Here is a 22951-nt window from a genome sequence, read left to right as displayed (position 1 = left end):
GGTCACGATTAATGCCCAGTACTACTACACGTTCATAAAGGGTGCCGTGCGAAAAGCGATTCTCAAGAAAAGGACAGGGATGTCGTCCGGAAGGGTAATTCTTCTTCGTGACAATGCGCGGCCTCACACGGCGAATTTGACGGTAGCAACCCTGGCCGAAGTGTGGCCGTGATCATATTATAATTGTATTAATCGTATGTAAGGCCCCATAACAATGTGAACGCAGTTGTCATCTGACGTTCTTCTTCTTCTTCTTCCACCTCGGACGCTGGCCGTTATCCACCAAGGGAGATTGGCCAAGGCTACGTGGCCAAGGCTATGCTATTCATTACTAGCTATGATTGATGAGGACCAGCTCGCGTGGCTCAGTGGTTAGCGTGCTGGCCATGTCAAGACTGGAAAGTACCCGGATTCGAATCCCGGTGATGGCTGTGCTCGCTGGTGTTTTTCCTGGGTTTTCCTGATACGCTCTCAAACATATGTCGGCACAGTTCCTTTAGAAGTCGGCCCAGGACGCACATTCCCCAGGGCGTCATTCCCCGTGACGCCGACAACGGCGAGCCCTTTCACCTGCACCGCCATGAATGATGAGGATGATGCATTTGTGTCAGCAGGGATGCAGTGCAAGGTGCGAAAGAGAGCCATGGAATATAAACAGAAATAAATATAAATGAGAAATTATGACGTAAGACGTACGTGCGTCTCCTTTTCCTCCTCCTCCTTCTGCTTCTTCTTCATCCGTTTGCCTTGGTCCGCAAAGGGATGTTGGAAAGAGCGCCATGGTATTTACACGTGCTTTAGTAGAGGTGTCTTCTGTCGAGTAAGCTTTTTATTCTTGGTAATTAGCCTTGGACAGACATCAAGGCCTCGGCGTGTTACAGCAACATGTAGTGGCAATACAGTTATAGTGGCAGCAAAGGAAAATGGCTGCTGACGCTGTTCCAGACACTCTGACCTTTTTTCTCCTTCTTCTTTCGTATTATAAAACAACCTCACAGAGTACGAAAAACACCAATCTCATTAACCTTGTGCATTACTACTAGTTTCTGAAGTAACTGGCGAGCCTTCACTAGTTTCGGTTTCGCAAGGACGTGCGAGCTTGTGTCTCCAGTCCCTGTTGTCGGATGGCCAGCAGTCATGGTTTTGTTTGCGATGGAGTCGTCGGAGGCATGTATCGCTCGCTGAGTGTCGTTGCTTCTAAGCGGCAGCCCCAGGTCACTCGTGTAATCCAATGCGGAACATGCTGGGCCGGCGTCTACGGGGCTGGGTACTGCTCCCTCTGAACCTGACTAACACGGCGCACAAAAGGCACCTTTCGGGAAACAAGAATACGGGAGGGGGGGGGGGGGGGAATCTTCCACATGTCCCCCCGGGCAGAGGTGGGGGTGTCATTACTCAAAAGTAATGCATTACTGCTAATGCATTACTGATCAGAGTTGATCCAAAGCTCGCTTTCCACATGTCACGAAACACCTGTCGTCAAGATGCTGCATTAATTCAGCGAATGCGACTCTATGGCTTTTACTGATCAGTGGCGTTACCGCTTGAGACAAGCTAACTCTCCCAGATGCTGTCACTGCGGTGCTCTAGAGGATCTGGAACACGTTCTTCTTCGTTGCCCACACTACCAACCTTCACCAACCGCACTCTCCGGGTCTCTCAGCTGTACTGTCGCCCCTTCTCCCTATCAAATGTGCTTGGTCCCTGGCCGAATCCAGCCCACCAACGCTCTGCCCTCAAAGCTCTTTTGACCTTTCCGGACCAGAGGTGGGGAGTAATGCATTACAAAGTAATGCATTACTGGTAATGCATTACTTTTGAGTAATGAGGTAATGGTAATGAATTACATTTTGCCAGCAAGTAATGAGTAATGGTAATGCATTACATTTCGACTGAGTACTGCAGGGTGCATTACTCATTACTTTTGTTGAATGTTCATTGCGCCACGCGAAGATTTGGAACATCCAGGTTTTCTTCAACCCGCCTTTGACAATGAGCACAGGGCAACATGGAAAGAGAAAGGCGCGGCCTGGGGAATTCTGCAAGGGTTCAACAGTCGGCTGTGTGCGTCACAAGTGTCTACATGATGATATCACCGATTTTCTCCTGTGTGCATTTGGAGTAAAGGATAATCAGTGAAATAGAAACATAGCCTCTATGAAGGTAACACGTAATTATTGCTGTAGTGATTCACTGTTTTGGTATGGTACCGTGTTAGTTTCTCTTGTGCTGTCAGAGGTAGTTTTTCTGCCAGTTTTTATGTAGGCTGGGCTTCATCCGCCGGCTCCATAATGCTAGAAAAGGCATATGCAATAAATCTTACCTATAGCTCTTGCCTATCAGACTCGCTTCTGCGGGGATTTAGTGGCACCAATTTGGGGATACTCGGGTGGCTATTGCCTACAGCAAAAAGAAGCAAGGGAAAAACTTATGCATAGCATCTTTGATGCTTATGCCCTAAAATGTAAATGTAATGCCAGAGGAATGCCATTACTTCGTTAAAGTAATGACATTACTAATGCATTACTAATATCCAAAAAAGTAATGAGTAATGTAATGCATTAGTTTTTTATGCAAGTAATGAGTAACGGCAATGCATTACAAAATAAAAGTAATTTCCCCACCTCTGCCCCCGGGGGCGAAAAGTTGACTATAGGTGTGCTCCTGAATGCAAGATATTTAGTTCGCAGCTTGCACATGGAATCTGTCGGGTGTACACCCAAGGGAGTCCCCTAGAGTGAAAATTAAAGCGCTGCCGCTCAAACAAGTTCCGAACCGACTGCATTAGGTACTTGGTCATTTATTACGAATATATATGTACACACATTCCTGCTGTCTCTATTATACCCAAATTTCGCAGCAGAAAAATTCCTGTGGTTTAAGCCAGTCGTTTTCGAATGCCGACTGTAATGTTCGTTGTAGTCACTATTGCAAATCCAGCACAGAACTCGATGGGTACCTGCAATTACAACGTGTGCAATGTATGAAATGTCACTTCCTTTGAATGCGTGGCTACGATGCATATTTATTTATTTATTTATTTATTTACGTATACGAGATACGTGCTTGTAATGCATGAAATAAAACAGTCGTGAAATGTTTCAACTGGAGACACATAGGAGGTTGTGCTTTGGTTGCACGTTGAGGGCCGATTAAATAATCTATCACATAGGTTCAACGTTCGTAATATTTTTACCTTAGTGTTTGCTGTTCGCACAAACTCCACTCTGTGTAAAACGTGCAGAAGGCACAGCTTCATGGCTTGCAGTGCAAATCTGCTGCCGATGCAGTTGAGGGGACCGGCTCCGAATGGCAGATACGTGTACGGTCGGATCGACGATAGATTTTCTCCAATGAACCTATTTAGGCGAAAAAACAAAAAGAAACTGTACCGTGGTCCTATTCACAAATCCCAATATATGTACAATGCGTTCCTGATTCGGAATAGCGCGCTGCTTGGGTGTCGGAGTGTTACCGATAATGTTATTGATTGAATGGCGTGATATCGTTGTCGTGCGTGATAGACGAAGGGGATCTTCTCGGTGAGGAGTCCCCGATGGCATTTCTCAGCAAGAGCTATTTTATTCCGACCCTCGCATAATGGCATTTAATTATTTATCCTTGGAGGCTGTTCCAGCGATTGCGACCCCCGCGATGCTAAACCTTCGGAGTACTCCACACCACAACCTACTAGATTATAACGACCATGTCATAATCGGCAACCCCTATGAGGAGCCCGCCCGCAGGATCCGCTGGGGGCGCTACTCGTCGGCCCGCGAAATCTACATCGTGATTGGACAATGGAAATTTGAATTTTCAAGCGGACGTACGACTACCGTAGCAGACGACAGCAACAGCTGCTATGAAAGCGTGTAGAATGATGATGATAATCAACTTTAGAAAGAAGCTTCTATCGTGGGACACCCGCCGCTTGTACAAAAATACTAAGGAAAGCTGAAGTACAAAGACTGTTCCAGCGATGGTGACCCCCGGTATGCTAAACCTTCTGAGTACTCCACACAAAGCGACGCGGTGCTCTCAATAATCGGGGGCCATCAATGGCGGCCAAGTACACGCGGACTCACCTTAAATCAATTTCCCAAGTTTCATGGGCATACTTCAAAAAGCAGGCCACAAATGACACACGAACGTTGCGCACGGGCACTCGAAACATGTGCTGGCACAAGAATATATAAACAACTCCATTTGTCGGATTCGATACGTCCCGTTTCGTATCAGTACAACACGACCTTGCACTACTTGTACAGGTCCCGACAAAAGTTTACGGAACACGCGAGCGGTGTATTTTCTCCTCGGTACGACACCCTAGCGGCAAGCGGAAGCTGGCGAAATCAGACCAGTTCACTGCCTCAGAGGGGTGGACGACTGCGCTCTTAGCGACACACAGCGTGAGTTTCGGTATGATTACTGTTGTATATGCCCGCGAAGTGAGTTGGATGTAACTGTTGTGCTCGTCAACAACTCGTGACTCACGTCAGTTGTTTATCAATCAATCAATTATCAATGTCAGCGCCAATTGTTTATGAGCACGTCGCGCGTCGTCCATAATAAAGCAACTGTTTACCAGATACCTTTCTTTCTCTTGTCTACATATCATGGCTTTTCAATAAAAGCAATACACTGTAAAGTGTTGCCACTATGATTCATCCTTGTTATCACGATGATAGCGGCGGGCTCCCTGTCTCAACAATCGTTCAACCACGTGTTGTTGGCAAGCACAACAGTAAAATCCAACTCACTTTGCGGGCACATACAACAGTAATCATACCGAAACTACCGCTGTGCGTCGCTAAGAGCGCAGTCGTCCACCCCTCTGAGGCAGTGAACTGGCCTGATTTCGCCAGCTTCCGCTTGCCGCTAGGGTGTCGTACCGAGGAGAAAATACACCGCTCACATGGTCCGTAAACTTTTGTCGGGACCTGTACCGCGAGAGGGAGATCTGTAGCTTGCTGGCTTCCCAAGAAGACATTCCAAGAAAATGTAGACTGCCGTTCACTCCACAGAAACCCACACAATATGTGCTTGCTGCCAGCTTTTCTTGTGCGAAGAATGTTATGGCTTCTGCATTTTTGGGCCCGCTGCTCTGCGGACCCGCTTTAAAGAAACGCGTACACTTAGGGTGTTTTGCTAGAACAAGTGTCCTGGTTGGATTCGTTGATAGCAATACGCTAGGCAAGTAGGTCAGCTGTCTGCGCTGCGCAGCGCAGCTTCCCAGTTCCCTCCCTCCCCTATTGCCCGCGGAGCGACCTCTTCGGTCCCTATTCCAAATATAGTGGTAACAGCTCGAGGTGAGAAGCACATGGCTTCTTCTGTGGATCCTTGCCGACCTATGGATACCCCCTATTACCGCCTTTTGTCATTGGACAAACGCCTTGTCACGTGGTTTCTCCGAACTTTACCTTCTGCTCAGCCCGGAGACAAACTGACACGGCGCATAAGACCAGATAGCATCAGAACTAGTCATGAGCACCACTGACGTTTCTGTTGCTTACGTGTGCCACTAAACCTTCCCTTTCGTACCTAAAGAAAAGGTATAGACTTCTTTATTCACCTGGTGGGATCAAACTTCTGAGGATCCGGGAAGTTCTCAGGGTCATGATGGATGGCATACACCGGAGCAACAATCAAGCATCCTTTCGGCACCGTCACACCGGTGTCCCCGAGGGTGTAGTCTACGCGAGTCATTCGTTCAATCCTAGTGAACGGCGCGTAGAATAAATTAGGAAGATATTTTTTTAGAAAAACACTTGGCCTCCACCGTACGCACGTCACGCACCTGCCTGCAATGGGATACATCCGTAAGGTTTCTGACACAACGCCGTTAAGATACTGCAGCTTGTTGATGACGTCCAGTGATGGTTCAGTTCCCTAAAGACAGACAGAAGGAACTGTAGGAGCTAAACAAAGCGTTTCGTGTAATAGCCGATACTTCGTACAGTCGACCCGCGTTTATCCGGACTTAATTTATCCGGATCCTGATGCTACCCGGTACCCTGACAATAAAGCATGGCCACGGATTTGTCGCCATGTATTTCGCCCTCGTTTATCCGGACTTCAGCTTCCGGACTCGGACGTAGGAATTCCAGGGAACAGAAGTGATTAATACCCAACAATCGGCTTCAGTTATCCGGTCGTTGTCCAGGAAGGACACTTGGCCCACACCTAGTCAAGTGAGGTCGAGAACCCTGCCTGTGGCCTTCTTTTTACTGACACAAAGACGGTGTTGCTAGGAAGAATTCTCTCCCTTTCTGACTTTGCACGTTACACAAATGTAATCCACTGAGCAGTCCCGTCATTTCAGACTGAGAAGGTCCTCAACGAGGACCCCTGCGCTGCAATCATAGATGACGACATCGTCAGTGTCGTGGCCTCAAGAAGAATCTGATGATGAAAGCGTGGATGCACCAGCTGTGACGGTAGAAAATGCGTGGGCGGCACTGAGAACAGCGCTATTATTTTTCGAACACCAGAACAATATTTCGCAAGTCAATGCCATTCGCAAAGGTTTGCAAGAACTGGATCAGTATATTAGAATGAAACAAAGTCAATAAAGATGTTCTGTTAGGATCACTCTGGATTTTCGTGTTGCACTTATCCGGTTCCCCCGCCATCCGGACATTTTCACAGGAAACGAAGCCGTCCGGATAAACGCAGGTCGACTGTAGTTAGGATAGCTAATTTTAAAGAGAGCTCTATTTTACACTTGATGACCACCAAGAAGGTAGTTTCCCTGCATAGCATTCGTTGTGTCGAGAAAAAAAAAGCTGAGATTCCTCACGTGTTTCTCGAAGCATTCATCGATTTCAGCTCGAAGCCTTTCCTGAGCGTCGGGATTGATGGTCAACAGATAGGCTGCGAAGGCGAGTGACATGGACGTAGTGTCCATTCCCGCGAAGAGGAAGGCAACGCATTGTGCCAGAGCTTCGTCTTCAGTGATTCCTGAATTTGAGATATCAACGTGAAACAGGCTGGGCTGGCCTCAACTCCAGAACCTATTGTTGTGTCATGTTCGAGTGCTTCTATTTGTTCTGCCACATTCTGGAATCTCGATAAACATGATATGCGTTCCGCGCTTTCCCCGTTTGGATCGTCCCCCACACTAGATGGTAACACAAATGACAAGTTGAAAATGTAAGACTGTGATTGTAGCACGACACACATCACATGCGCTTTCAATAAAAGAGAGAGAGAGAAAGAAAGAAAGACGCAACGCGAAGCGTTCTCAGCCTCCTTCACGGATCTTTTTTTTTTATTCGATGTTAGCGCCGCGAAGCAACTGTGGCTATGAGCGGCGTACAGACGAGGATAGGTGGAGAGAGGACAGCAGGAAGGAGTGATGGACAAGGGGATTCACGGATACTGCTACATTATAAAGGTATTCTGCTGTTTTCAGCTTACAGTATTCATTAGTAGGTGTAATCTCGTGCAGTGTACTTTGGTCATGTCTGACAAAATCGTGATACCTAGAATATACTTTTTTTTTGTTCTCTTTTTTATAACTTAGTGTCACGGTGTCAAATTAAATATTTTATCATATATACTTCGTTGCCGGCGCAGTAACGCCGCATGCGGAGTTCCTCTATAACGCGATGTTCCTCTATATGTTCCTTGCTTGTGTTGATGCGGTTCCTTGCATTATGGCTTAGAATTGGATTCGAATTGGATTGGAATTGGATTAGAGAAAACCCTTGGCTATAGGACATATAATTATACTACTTATATGTGGTCCTCTATATTCCTCTGTGCGTATGGCGGCAGCTAGAAGTACGACATTTTAATATTGAATACAAGAATAAATTATCTATCGTTTGAGTCCAGTCCTGTGATAGTAACCTTCCTGACACCACAGCTTCTGTGGATGTTACATAAAGTGACGTGCTGTTCGCAATAATCGAAGGGCATTGATAGTATACGCGTCGTATTTCAATTTTATTCCGCTACATGATGTTTCTCCACCATTTTTCTGTGGTTTTCTCTTTCTTTTTGTCGTAGGCGTTACATCTGAGTTCTGAGACAGTGTGGAACCAGCACGTGGTAATCGTTCAGTAACTCGTTTGTCTCACCGTCCTCTGCGTATTACCTTTCGACACGCTTTCGAACTTCATGTCGTCGTCCAGATGAAATACTTTTTGGGATATTTCTTCTTTCTCTGTCGTGGTTGAAAGTGTCCCTTCTTGAGCGTCCATCATCATCTGTAGAAAATCTTCGCGTCGCTGAAACAAAATAATAATAATAATAATAATAATGCAGTAATAGAATGTGACGACGGTATTGGCGGGCGGTATAGGCCATAGGAATTGTATGGGGTGACAATTTGCTTTGCTTCTAACTTTTTTTTCTACAAAGTGATAGCATTTAAAAAAAGATATGGATAAAACTTCAGGCGAGTGACTATCAATCTGCAAAGTTTGAAGCGCCAGATACGTTATCTTGCTTTTTTATGACTCGATCGAAATGTGCAACCTTTGCTAAATTCACCCTGTATTTTTTTTTCTTCATTTGCATTTCTCTTAAAATTGGAAGAAAATTCAGAAGTAAATAATCTAGAGAATTCGGAACGCTTACCGTTCCGGTTCGCCGCCTTTCGTGCATCATTGATGAAGCGATATCCTTTAGGTAGTGGAAGATCTTCGTGTCGGCATTTGAGATTTTGAATGCGTTCAGCACGAACGGAAAATGAACTTGAGAAATAAAGAAAGAGACTTTTATGCCGAAAAGAAGCCAAATATGACCACGGTAGCATCTCTTCAAGTTTAAGTAGCTCAGAACGAGGTCAAATAGACGATTTTAAGAAGTGCGCGACGCAAAGCAACATGGGAACTTTGAGGGACACCGCTCTGTCGTCTGCTTCGGTTATGGTTTCCCCGGCGTACCTTGCTGCTGCGCGCACCTAGAATGTTGTTGTTCTTCTTCTACCTCTGCCTCTGGCCGTGTCGTAATGCTGGAAGGCACTCTAAGTTCCCGTGAGCCCTTGCGTGCCTTGCCGTTCCGATGCCAATACACAGGATTGATCCTAATGAAGGCTTCTGAGGGATGTTTGGCATTGAGAGTTCCGTGGGACTGCCTGCCTAGCACTAGTTGAGCACTGCTCTTCGTTTTTATGGCGAGGGCAGCACTATTTTAGTCATGTGATGTGGCATCCCATCCTACGTTGGCAATACGACTGCCAGTCCATGTGACTGGGCTTCCGCGTCGATGCGAATACATGACAGGTGGCGCTTGCTTTTGTAAAAAGCTCTATTCTCTCTAAGATCTCTTCTCTATTCGAAAAGACAGCGAAGAACGGGACGAGACGGACTATGGTAAAATATGCGTCCCGAAGAAGACGATTTGCGAATGAACCGCTTCCCTATACTATGGCTCCCGCGGCATCTGGATCATTTCATGCCTTTTTTAATGCAACTGGCCAGTTAAATCAGTACACTGAACATAAAAGTAGACTGAAACCGATCCGGTGCGTACTTGACGTGGTTAGGACGTCTCTGAGCGTGATGATTGAGGGGTAGGCAAAGAGAATGACGTTCGCTTCTTTGCTCTGTGCACTTGTCTGCAGTCCAACTCAGGTGTACGCTATTAACGATAGATAAATCCGTGCGTCAACCGAACGAATCTAAGGGCCAAATGATTTGATCCAATCGTCACCTGAACAAATCCAAGTTGGTCCAAGTGATATGAAGATCATCCATATGACATTTAAAACGAGTGAGAAGAAGCATTGTAATTCGCTTTTCATTATACCGTGTAACGCCCCAACAAAAGACAGCTACGGTGTAAATAAATTAGATCAAACGAAATGATTACATTTCTATTTTTTTAAAGGTTATGAACAAATGAGTTCATTAATAGGGGCAGCATATTGTTAGCACTGCAATAAGTGTGGTAGGCGATGGCAGTAACTCAAAAGCATTGAATTTGGTACCATATGTGAATAATATGTACAAGTGCAAATTACTGTTGCGCATTTGATTTTCTTGGCAACCTTCTTTTTTTTTTCTTTTTTTTTTTCAGGGGATGTGATTGTATTCTTGACAGTTTCCTCTCAATTTTCCTGTATTCTGCTGGAATTCCTTGCATAGCTACTTAATTAAAGCACTTCATTCTCACGAGTCATCATGCGTATTGCATGTTTTGATTGAACTTTAGTTACATCTGTGACAAATTACTTTGTTTATAAGGCGAAAAAAACAGCGCCAGCGCCCTCAGTACTTTCGTGTTAGTTATCAACTTACCATGTACCAACTAACTCAGCTCAACAACATTGTGATTGTTGTCTTCTTTTCGATTTTCCCTAGTATTGATGCGATTTTAATGGATTCTCATCGATTTCTACTTGTTCTGTTAGGATTTTGTTACTTCTTTCTCGGTTTTGCTGGTCTCAATAGATTATCTCGCTCTTTGATGTTTTCTTTTTTTTTTTCGATTTTGTTGGCTCGCAATGGACTCTTGGGTTTCCTTGGATCCTGAGGAGAAACTTTCTGGGAAGGTCCCGCATCCTTGGGGTACCACCATGTTCCTCTGTAGAGGGCAGCAGAACGCCAAATGCAGGAATCGATAGGTTTACGAAGTTACCCAATGGCAAGACTGTACGAGTACCACAGCAGCCTGTTCCCTGTTCCACATTCTTTTAGTAAATGATGCATGAACATTTCCTTATCATGAAGCACCCACCGTATAGGAACTGGCGTAGCGTTATGTCGCCACCGAAGGCGTCCCTGGCAGCCTGCACAAACTCGTTCGTTTTGTCATTGTAGGAGTCGACGACGGTTCCAAAGGCACATCGTGCTATTACATCTATGGTATAGCTGCCGAAGAAACTGTAATATGACAAGGGAATCGTGAGGGCTGAAGATATAGCAGTGCCCTGCATCTAGTGATTCGAGAATCATTGGACAGAGCACTGGGAGCTTCCTCTGAATATAGATAAGGCGCATTACTATGTGGCGTGTGAACGCTGTTCACGTTGAGCCGCATACACAGTGAAGCAAAGTCAGGAAGTATACTAACTTTATTATGTTCATTTCTTGACTGGACTCTGCAGCCTTCGTTAAGTTTTCACAGGCAACTTTGGCGCAGCTCTGCATCGCTGCATATGCCTAAAGAGAGGTGGCGCTAGGTGAATTATCTTTTTTAGCCATGTTATAATAACCGTGATACAGACGAGCGAAATTCCTACGGAATGTTCTAGCGGAAGAAAAAACGAAAACCAGCTCATGCGCACGGAGCGGTAGTTCTTCTGTTCGCACGGAACAGCATTCGCACAGCAGTGTCGACCACGACCTAGTAGATTATAGCGACCATATGTCATACGGACTTCTTCCCAACGCCGCATTTGGAGGCTAGCGGTGGCGCTACTCATCGGCCCGGTTAATTGTTCCTCAATTTCTACAGTACTTACCTTAGTATTTTTGTACAAGCGGTGGATGTCGCACGAGAGATGCTTCCTTCTAAAGTTTACTATCATCATCATTCTACGCGTTTTCATTGGAACTGTTGCTGTCGTCTGCTACGGAGTGCGTCCGCTTCTGCGCGTTCAAAATTCAAATTTCCATCGTCCAATCACGATGCAGATCTCACGGGCCGAAGAGTAGCGCCCCTAGGGGATCGTACGAACGGGCTCCTCATTGGGTTTGCTGATTATGACATGGTCGCTATAATCTAGTAGGTCGTGGTGTCGACAGTGGCATACTGCACCACCTAGAAACAAAAGCGTGACCACTTAAACGATGTGACGTAACAATTAAGAGTCCGCCAATCACGACTGTGTTTTTGGGCGGCCGTAGCAATTCAGATGAGCCTCTATCAGCCTCATGGGCAGCCACTGGTAGCCACAGGGAGCCTATGTTTGAAATCGTGCGCTCCGATTGGCTGGCGGTTGGCAGACGGCTCCATCTGCCCCGTCGTCTGCTACGGAATATCTGGTGACTGAGTCGCAAGTTATTCGTCACAGTTAGCAAAGCGCGAAAGACATGACGTTGAACGCTGGTGCTCATGTGCCAGCAGGAAGCTATGACGTTTCGCGCATCTTCCGCTGGAATATTCTGGGGAGCGTCGTTCGTGTCAGTACACGGTATCGATCCAATTATTGATCAGTGGAAGAACGAACGTTTCTCAGTTTGGCTGCTGAAAAGGCTGGACTACAGGCTGGCCTCAATGTCTTCCAGCGTTTCGGTCCTACGAATCCCAGCATGCTGTCCAAAAAATCGTCGTGGAAAGTGAACGGCTGGAAAATGAAAAGGAAGGATGTGCAATTGCCGAAGTTTTTGAATATGACAAAGCGGGAGAACAACCTTCAAATACATGGCCTGACAGTGCGTTTGAGTATGGCGGGCTAGAAGGCATTCTAGCCCGCCATAGTTTGAGGTAGAAACGTTGTTTCCTACTTGAATGGATTGGATTGGATAAAGAAAAATTGGCATTTACTACTGTTCACACAAGCTCACTCGTCTTCTTTTAAATGTTATTATTGACAGCGCTCCCGTGTTACTGTTGTGCTGGCAACGAAGACAACGTACAGATACGACGACGAAGACGTATATATGTGCTGACATCAGAGACTGACATTCTCCCCCCATCTATGCTGATCAGAGTTTATCCAATGCTCGCTTTCCACATGTCACGAAACACCTGTCGTCAAGATGCTGCATTAATTCATGGAATGCGACTCGATGGCTTTTACAGCTCAGTGGCGTTACCGCTTGAGACAAGCTAACTCTCCCAGATGCTGTGACTGCGGTGCTCTAGAGGATCTGGAGCACGTTCTTCTTCGTTGCCCACACTACCAACCTTCACCAGCCGCACTCTCCGGGTCTCTGAGTCAGCTGTACTCTCGCCCCTTCTCCCTATCAAATGTGCTTGGTCCCTGGCCGAATCCAGCCCACCAACGCTCAAAGCTCTTTTGACCTTTCCCGACACAATCGGACTTCGATCCTTATTGTGAAGGGGCTCATTATTTCATCGCCACCAACAATAGGGTAGAGTATGGCCTCTGGCGATGAAACTCCCCATTCATCATCTTAAAATAAAGTTGTCGTTGACATCATTGCCTATCACAGACAGTTATATTGCCCTCAGTCATTTCCCACGTGCGGACGACAAGCTATCAGCTGTCGTATATATACGCTGAAGAATACCATACCCTTCTCAGTGGAACTGAAGGATAGTCTATGACGAGCACACGCTTCATTAACTCCACGTCTGATAACATAAGCACAGGTTTTCTGCCTTCGAATATCCTGTAAAAAGAAATGGCATAATCCATTAGCTTGTACGCCCATTAAGCGTACGTGCGCGCGTGCATTACCCGAATAACTTTCCGTATTTCTTGCAGCGCTCCTGGTCCAGCAGGTGGATAGGCTGAAAGATACAACGCCATGGTGATGAAGTAACACCGCAATGTTTAGCGTTACAGCAGCACAGATATGTGTAGTTTTCAAGCACGAAAAGATGCCCTTATAGACTCATTTCACTGCGTGACGTCATAGCGATGCGGCGGCGCTGCCGTCCTGTCGCATTTTGTCAAACCTCCTCTGCAATGTATTTACTCAACTCTAGAATGTATAGAGTGTCGCTAAGCGTATATCTACACTTATGGTGGGCTAGAAATACGGGTGTGCCAATCGGCAAGTTTTTCAGGCACCCAAAAATGAAGGATGCTCCAGGGACGCTGAAGTCCGCGATAGGGCCGCGCTCTGGCGAATTTTCCTAGGTCACGTGATGTTCCGAGAGCATCTCCCCGGAGGAATAGCTGCAGCCGTTGATTGGTCGCGAGGCTGACGTCACGGTTTTCGTTTTTTGCAGTAGCTTCCAGAAGGCGCGCACCTCACTTAGGTTTCACAGATTGGGGAGGCCGCCTCCAGGCCGCCGCCCCCCCCCCCCCCCCAGGCACGCACTAGGCGGTGCGGGCGTGAGACTGTGCCGCCGGTTAGGTCAGTGAAGCGGGCTCCCATTCTGGAAGCTACTGCAAAAAACCAAAACCGTGACGTCAGCCTCGCGACCAATCAACGGCTGCAGCCATTCCTCCGGGGAGATGCCAAGGTATATCTAAACTGGTAGCGAAAACAAGCGAAAATACCAAATCAGACCCATCGGCAAGGCCACCAGCAAGAGGCGCGAGCGATCCTGGGTGTTGACAGTAGAGGTACGGCTGTAAACAGAAAAACTTTACAACATGGGCGTGGCTTGTGTGTGTACTAATAGGTTATTCATAATTTCAATGTAGAAAAAGCTTTCTGTTGCCCGCTCGTGCACATATACGAGATCATCTACCACTCCAGTACATTTCCGTATCCTGCTCCTTTGCGCATGTGTCACAGTTGGGTCTGTTTATCCGTGCGTCTCTGTATCCGTACCATGTGTCCGTGCATTGTAATACGGAGTTCGTACACTCTTTGGGTTAAACAGGAAGCGACGTTCATATCTCCGTGCTGTAAACCAAGATTAACACGAGTGAACAGATGAATACAATGATCCCATGTTGCTGGGTCCGCGAAAAAAAGATTTCGTCATGGGACGAGCGGCCATGATGGTGTGAGTGTTAGCAGTGTAGAGCGAGAAATGAGGCGACCAGGCTCTACTGAGGTTGATGGGTTTAATGACGGTTAATGGCGATGAACCGAAAACGAAAGCTCGGGTCACGCGCAGTGCTGCGCGTAACCGATGGCGGTGCTGGTGATGATTATGACGCTGCTGCTACAGGGCTCCCCCCCGTGGCGGATGACAAGGCTGGCGAGGAGGGCCGAGGTTGGCGGAAAGGTTGGGCGCCGAGGCCAAGGAGTGCAGGAGCCGGACCCGAGGCGGCGGGCGGCTCGTAGTGTGCGAGCTGCGGCGCCCAATGCACCCGACGTGGAGGGGGAGGAATGCTGGAGACAGGAGCTGAGCACGGACGTAGGGAGGGCTGGTCGGGCGATACCAGAGGTGCCGACTCCAGGAATGCGGGCTTGAGCCTGTCGATGGCCACAGTGTCAGGTCCCCGCGGAAGATCGAGGCGGAAAAACTTCCCGGCTCGCGAGATGACCCTGTAGGGGCCGTCATAGGGAGGCTGCAAGCTGGAGCGCACAGAGTCCCGGCGGACGAAGACGTGGGTGGCTTGATTAAGGTCGGGGCTCACGAACACGCGTGTTGCGGGAGCGGAGCGGGTAGGCGTGGGCTTGAGGTCCCGGAAGAGCTGGCGGAGACGGTCGATGTAGGAGGAAGGGTCGTGCACGAGCGGGGCCGATGGGGTGAAGAATGCTCCGGGAAGGCGGAGCGGGCAGCCGTAGACCATGTGGGCCGCGCTGCAGTCATCCTGGCGGATCGCGGCGCGAAGGCCAAGCAGGACGAAGGGTAGACGCTCGGGCCAGGTTGTGTCGCCGTGGTCAGTGGCGCGGAGGGACGCCTTGAGCTGCCGATGAAGGCGCTCGACCAGGCCGTTGGCAGCCGGATGGTAGGCCGTGGTTCGGATGTGATGGGTTCCGAGGGCGCTGCACAGGTGACCGAAGAGGGCCGATTCAAACTGGCGTCCTCTGTCCGTGGTTACAGTGGACGGGACGCCGAATCGGGAAACCCAGGAGAAGAGGAATGCGTGGGCCACCGTCTCTGCCGTGATGTCAGGGATCGGCGTTACCTCCGGCCAGCGGGTAAAGCGGTCGATGCACGAGAGCAGGTAGCGGTAGCCTTTGGCCGGAGGAAGCGGGCCGACCAAGTCGATGTGGACCTGGTCGAAACGGGCATCTGGCGGAAGGAACCGCGATGGAGGCGAGATGGTGTGGCGGTAGATTTTGGACCGCTGGCAGGCCAGGCAGGCCCGCGCCCAGTCACGGACATCGGCATTCATGCGAGGCCATATGTAGCGCTCTGCGACGATCTTTTGCGTGCCGCGCACGCCAGGGTGGGACAGCGAGTGGAGGGCGTTGAAAACATGCCGGCGGAAGGCCAGGGGAACGAAAGGGCGCGGGGTACCAGTAGAGGTGTCGCACCATAGACTTGCCGTCGAACCGGGGAGCGAGATCTCCCGAAAAGTGGTGGATGAGGCGGGGGATGAACGAAGGGCGGCGAGCTCTTCATCAGCCTGTTGCGCCTGGGCGATGCCGTCCAAATCGACCGCGGGGGGCGGATGGAGAGCATTGACGTCCGGCCGCGAGAGTGCGTCGGCAGCGGCATTGTCTTCGCCTGCGACGTGTCGCACATCGGTCGTGAACTCCAAGAGGTAGCACATGTGGCGGGTTTCACGAGGCGAGTGGTTGAGGGAGGCCGATCGCAGGGCGAACATGAGAGGCTTGTGGTCGGTGTACAGCACAAACGGGCGGCCCTCGAGAAAATGGCGGTAGTGTCTGCATGCCAGGTAGGCGGCGAGGAGCTCACGCCCGAAGGTGCTGTAGCGTGTTTCGGCTGGCGAGAGACGTTGGGAAAAGAAACCGAGAGGTTTCCAGTGGCCATCCTGACGCTGCTGCAAGACTGCGCCGACAGCAGCAGTGGAGGCGTCGACGAACAACGCTGTCTCGGCGTCAGGACGAGGATGGTGGAGCAGCACAGCATCTGCCAGGGCCTGCTTGACCTCTTCGAACGCGCGTTCTGCTGCCGGTGTCCACTCCAGAGTGGCAGCACGGGCCTCTTTCGGATGGTCAGCGCCGAGAGCTGCGTAGAGAGGCTGGAGCAAGGCAGCACAGCGAGGCACAAAACGTCGGTAGAAAGTCACGAGGCCGAGGAATGAACGAAGTCCTTTGCGAGAAGTGGGGGCAGGAAAGTCTCGGATGGCCTGGACCTTGGATGCGAGTGGCCGGATGCCTTGCGGGGTGATGGTGTGTCCCAGGAAGGTAAGGGTGGTAACGCCAAACTCGCACTTCGCGGCATTGATGGAGACTCCGTAACCCTCCAGGCGCGAGAACAGGGCGCGCAGATGGGCGCGATGAGCCTCCGGAGATGGACTTGCGACGAGGATGTCATCCATGTATGCGAATGCGAAGTCCAGGCCGCGGAGCACTTCGTTGATGAATCGTTGGAATGTCTGCGCAGCATTACGCAGGCCAAAGGGCATCCGCACGTATTCAAAGAGGCCAAAAGGGGTGGTTATAGCAGTCTTCGGGATGTCAGGGGGATGGACGGGAATTTGGTGATAGGCTTTGATGAGGTCTATCTTGGAGAAGATGGTCGCTCCGTCAAGATTCGCGGTGAAGTCCTGAATATGGGGAAGCGGGTATCTGTCCGGTACCGTGACGATGTTGAGTGCACGGTAGTCCCCACATGGGCGCCAATCACCAGGTGTTGCTTTGGGCACCATGTGGAGAGCGGAAGACCACGGGCTGGAGGAAGGCCGAATGATCCCCAGTTCGAGCATGTGCTCAAATTCCCTCTTGGCAATGACGAGGCGCTCTGGAGCCAGCCGTCTGGGGCGAGCGAAGACAGGGGGGCCTCGTGTCACGATGTGGTGAGTGACGCTGTGGCGAGGTGGGCAAGAGGCGTGCGATTGGCGCAGGACAGCGGGGAACTCCGTGACAATGTCGGCGAAAGCAGTGGGCAACGGTAGCCGTATGGTGGGACTAATGGCGGCTATATGCGCTGGAGCTCCATAAACGTGCAAAGAAGTAGTGTTGTCGACGAGGCGCTGGCGTCTAATATCCACAAGAAGGTCGAAATGGTGGAGGAAGTCGGCGCCAAGGATTGCGAAGGGGAGGTCGGCGATGGTAAAAACCCAACGAAATACTCTGCGCAGGCCGAGGTCAAGGGTGACGGAGCGTTGACCGTAAGTTGAGATGGTGGACTTGTTGACGGCCTGCAAAGCCAAGTCTGGTTGTCGGTGTCGTTTTTCTGCGGGGGTTGGTGGAACGACGCTCACGTCAGCCCCGGTGTCCACCAGGAAGCGACAGCCGGACACGCGGTCCGTGATCCGGAAGAGCCGGCTGTTGTTGCCCCCAGCCATGCCAGCCGTTAATGGTTGGGGGGAGCGTTTCCCGGCCACGAGCAAGGGGCCTGGCAGTTCCTTGCGGCATCGCCGAATTTTCGATGATACCAGCAGAAGTGGTGCTGAGAGGGCGAAGGAGACCGTTGACGGGATGGCGAGCAGCGACGGCAAAACGGGCGCCGAGGGGAACGTGGTCGCTGCGGGGGAATGGCGTCCACCCGGTTCACCAGGGCCGCCACCGTAGTCTGGAGTTGCTGGAGCGACGTGCTGATGGCATTGATTGCAACGTCCACCGGTGGAGGGGAGGTGCGGGGGGCCAGGGCGGCAACGGCTCCTGGAGATGGAAGGCCAGCAAAATCCATAATACGGTCCGCCATCTTCGCCAAGTCATCCAGGCGGGAATTTTCGCCGGCGGCCAGGATCATGCGTACGTTGTGGGGCAAACGTTGTAGGAAGAGCTCGCGTAGTAGCGAGTCGTCCGTGGTAGGGTTGCCGGCGAGGTCGCGCATGCGGCGTAGTAGCTGTGTGGGCCGTCGATCGCCGAGCTCTTCCCTGTTGAGAAGCTGCTGCAATCGCCGCTCCTCCGAAGCAGATGTACGGCGAATTAACTCGTCCCGTAAGGTGTCGTAGGGCAACTCGGGGTGAGGGTGGATTATTAGGTCACGGACTTCCGCCGCAGCTTCGGGAGGAAGGTTTGCGATGGCATAGCCAAACCTTGAGGCTTGAGAAGTGACGCGGCGTCCGTCGAAGAGAACCTCCGCCTGCGCGAACCACAGCTGAGGGTCGGAGATGGAGAAAGGCGGCAGGCGGAGCGGTGCCACAGAAGCCTCAAGCGGTGGAAGTGGCGGTGGCCGGCCGGGAGGCGAAGAGCTGGTGGAGTGCTGGTCACCGTTCATGATGGTGGAACGCTAAGACATCACGTCCGGGTCACCAGTTGTAGAGCGAGAAATGAGGCGACCAGGCTCTACTGAGGTTGATGGGTTTAATGACGGTTAATGGCGATGAACCGAAAACGAAAGCTCGGGTCACGCGCAGTGCTGCGCGTAACCGATGGCGGTGCTGGTGATGATTATGACGCTGCTGCTACAGCAGGAACCAACTGTGTACCAACGATGTCGTGTTTTGCTGCAATGGACCTATAACGGCCACTTATTGAATAAATGCAAACGTCTAATCACTAGGCATACGTTTAGCTCTAGGTGAGAAATGGGCCTTATGTGAGCCTTCCTAATTTCTCTATGGTCATCACAATGCGTTTCTGTTTGGAGTTGTCAAAATCTGTGATAACTGTGTATTTGGAATTGATATGATTCATTAAATCTGATATGCTTTATTTTTCTGTGTTCTCGTCTGGTATTGTTGACCGGGCGCGGAAAAGGGAATACAAGGCAAGCGAAGTGGGCCGGGCCAATGTAAACGTGCATGGATAATTATGCATTACTTATTATTCATACTAGTGACGTCGTCTCTGACGTCATTTATTTACAATCGTAGTAGTCCGCGCAACGGATGGATGGCGCTGACCGTCTCTATCATGGCGTCATTCTGAAGACACAGGGGCCTATGGGAGTTACGCTACCCGTTTAAATATACCTTGGAGATGCTCGTGATGTTCCACTACAGTTTTTTCCCCAAGAGCGCTGGTGTGCGAATGTCAGTGCTTGGGATGCGATACGGACAAACAAGGACACGAGTCGCTCGTTATCAGTTGTTTTGTTGCAGGTATCACCGCGACTGGCCTTCACTGCTTTTTTATCTGTTTGCTTTCGAACTGATAAGTTGACGAACGAACATCCACAGCATGGCACGTGTTATCACATCGAGACGTTCAGGAGTGTGCCATTAGGCACACCCGTCTGCCGTTGTCACGTGACGACTTCGACGTACTGTCCCCTAATTGACAACCATAAATGCAAGCAGAAGGAGCAGTTGCCGCTGAAAAAAGCTTCGACATAAAAAAATGTTTTATTGCTTACACGGAGACACAGGCGGAGACTTAGTTTTCCTTTGTAGTTCGTGGCGAATCCGCATGGTTCGCTGCGAGCGACGACTCGATCTATCCTTCATTTGAGGGACCCCCCCTTCCCCATGCATTGGATAGGCCGATTGGCACACCCGTATTTCTAGCCCACCATACTACACTTTTGTGAGCGCATCGCGAGCTGTGCATGGGAGTCAAGATGGCGGAAATTCGTAGCAGATGAAGGGGTTGTCTTCACCCTATGCTAGTTTGCTGGGCAAAAACCACGCAATCGAGGTTAAGCTGTTAAAGGCGCAGTTAAGTGCAAGAATTTCTACGTAAGAGACGAATGAAAAATGCCGTTACGTTGACACCAATACAAAAGGAACGGCTTTCATCCGTTGTGTCGTTCGTGATTGATGAGGAAAGCACGCTTTCACCCCCTCTCTCCTTCTCAAGAAGCGCAACAATGCGGAGAGGCCTCGGATTGGTCTCCTCAAACAATCTCCCGCGATGATTCGACGAAGCGTTTGCGGAGACCAATGAGAGCGCGCTCCGCATCCTCGGCTTTCTCGTGTGTGTGTGTGTGTGTGTGTGTGTGTGTGTGTGTGTGTGTGTGTGTGTGGTGAGGGGGGGGGGTGATAGCGTATATTGCGTTTTTTTTTTTGTCGACCATAAATCACGAACGAAGCAACGGATGAAAGCCGTTCCTTTTGTGTTGGTGTCAACGTAAGGGCAGCTTTCATTTTTGGCACAGAAGACTTTTGGCACTTAAGTGCCCCTTTGAGCTGTGTAGAAATGGTGCTGCTATGTGTGTAGTGGTGTATAGTGCTGGCCAACAATAACACATTCGCCTCTTCAGTCTCGCTCTTTCTCTCTTTCTTTCTTTCTCTCTCTCTCTGTCTCTGTTTGCACGTTGGGAGCATGACATTTCACAGACGTGCATATTTAGGACCTTTCACGATCGCCCATAGCAGCACCGTACGAGCATGCTCTAGCTGCCATTACCATCTCTCTCTCTCTCTCTCTATATATATATATATATATATATATATAGAGAGAGAGAGAGAGAGAGAATCCGACGCTCATAGCCACAGTTGCTTCGCGGCGCTAATACGCAATTTAAATAAATAAATAAATACATATATTTAATCATCATTACAGTATCTTTTCGTAATAAGAGCACAGTTAGCGTGATACTTACCTTATAAGCATTTACGAATGGACGAATGAAGGACAACTCTTCAAATGGGATACCTTGTTGTTTCCAGTAATTCTTGTATCTTGTTATGTACCTGAAAGCGCAAATGCCGTCAGAATGTCGCCAGATCACCAGAGGTGCTCAAATATCGAAATTTTGGACATTGATTTGAGGCTCCAATGTCGAAAACACGTTCATTAAAATGTACAGATAATTTGTCTAGTCGCGGCGCTATCTTATCAAGATACTTGGATGTTTATCGATATCCCCGAGGAACAAGCAACAACAACAACAAATTAATTTTAAGATGAGGAATGAGGAGCTTCATCGCCAGAGGCGATACCCAACCCCCGCGAGAAACATATCGATATATTTTATAAATCGCTTTTTTTTTTCCTGTTTTTTTTTTCCAGAATTTTTGTAGAAGTGCTATGAGAGCAGCATAGATGTAGTTTCACACTTTCTTCCAGAGGATGTCCGCCTGGCCGTGAAACTCAACTGCAAAAACGACATTTATGCTGCTCCCATAGCTTTTTTATAAAAAAAACTTCTGTAAAGGCAAAAGAAAAAAGAGAGAGAGACAGCGAAACACCTGTATTGGCGATACCAGCGAAAGACATTTCGTTGTAGTACTTCTATTTTATCAGTGTTCGATAAAAAGCAGTAACATCAATTCGGGAAAATATCGATAATATTGTGACACATATCGATACCGTTTCATCCCTACAGGACACACAACGCAAAACACTAATTAGCTGTAAAAATGACAAACCACGGCATATGTGATTCATTGTGGGTCCAGCGTACCCAGTAGGTACAGTCCCAAGCAGAGTTCGAAGCTAACTGATTCCTTCCCATCTTAAGCACTAAAATAATACCTTAAATTCAAATAACTCAGGGAAAAAATATCTTAGCGATAAGTATAGTAATACATAGAAAAACTATTTACAAATATATCAATAATGTGGTAATATAGGGAAAATATTTAGTAATACCTTAGTTGCGAACAAAGCAGGAAAATACTTGTAAGCAAGCTGGTATAACGGTGTAGAGGATAGCACTTCCTTGCTCCACTTTTTTTTTCTTTTTTTGTCCCCAAACAATCAATAACATTTCCTTGAGTTTGTGCAGGACGGGATTCATATTCATATGATTCATAAATCTCATACGAGTCTCATGCGAGTATCTCGTCCACCTAACTCAGAAACAAATATCTTAACGAAAATATCTTAGCGATAAGTATAGTAATACATAGAAAAACTATTAATAAATAAATCAATAATGTGGTAATATAGGGAAAATATTTAATAACGCCGTAGTTGCGAACAAAGCAGTCAAATACTTCTTTAATAGTATGAAGTAAACACTGGCTTGAATAACATGTTGTAAAAAGAACTTTCTGTTTACAACTTGTTATGCAAGCCAGTGTTTACTTCATACCATTAAAGAAACATGTCTCCTGGCTTTTGGTCCATCTTCAACAGTCAAATACTTGCAAGAAAGCTCGTATGACGGTGTAGAGGATAGCACTTCCTTGCTCCACTTTTATTTTATTTATTTTTTCAAACAATCAATAACATTTCCTTGAGTTTGGGCAGGACGGGATTCATATTCATATGATTCATAAATCTCATACGAGTCTCATGCGAGTATCTCGTCCACCTGTCTTTTTGTTCATCTCCTCAAACTCGAGAAAATGTTACCCTTCCTACATCCTAAGCTTGACTTACCTGTACAGGAGAACGAGGGCTGTCACTCCGAAAATCAGCCACTGGGGCACCGTGACCCAACCGAGCACGTTCATTTTGACAAACCAAACTCCCCGGCGAACCCCGCGCGTATCGCCTCCTCTACGACGTTGGCTAATCGGCCACTTATCCGGTAACTGTTTGTG

General features: G+C 48.7%; 2 protein-coding genes across 2 annotated transcripts in view; both read right to left on the bottom strand.

Annotated features, from left to right (window-relative positions):
- Nucleotides 1-22951, bottom strand: part of LOC135391002 (cytochrome P450 3A8-like) — a 59154-nt gene that overhangs the window by 17397 nt on the left and 18806 nt on the right. The window lies entirely within an intron of this gene.
- On the bottom strand, nt 2781-22917 carry LOC135391003 (cytochrome P450 3A2-like). The gene is made up of 14 exons (XM_064621056.1): nt 22788-22917; nt 21061-21151; nt 13322-13374; nt 13157-13253; nt 12125-12241; nt 11026-11114; nt 10690-10835; nt 8587-8702; nt 8102-8234; nt 6800-6960; nt 5798-5889; nt 5573-5716; nt 3197-3359; nt 2781-2959 (listed from the first exon to the last, which is right to left on the bottom strand). Exons 1-14 carry the CDS (start codon nt 22859-22861, stop codon nt 2879-2881), a joined length of 1557 nt encoding a protein of 518 aa, XP_064477126.1. The 5' UTR covers nt 22862-22917; the 3' UTR covers nt 2781-2878.

This window comes from Ornithodoros turicata, chromosome 4 (genome assembly GCF_037126465.1).
Source record: "Ornithodoros turicata isolate Travis chromosome 4, ASM3712646v1, whole genome shotgun sequence".
NCBI lineage: Eukaryota > Metazoa > Arthropoda > Arachnida > Ixodida > Argasidae > Ornithodoros > Ornithodoros turicata.
This window is presented reverse-complemented; position numbering and strand designations above follow the sequence as displayed.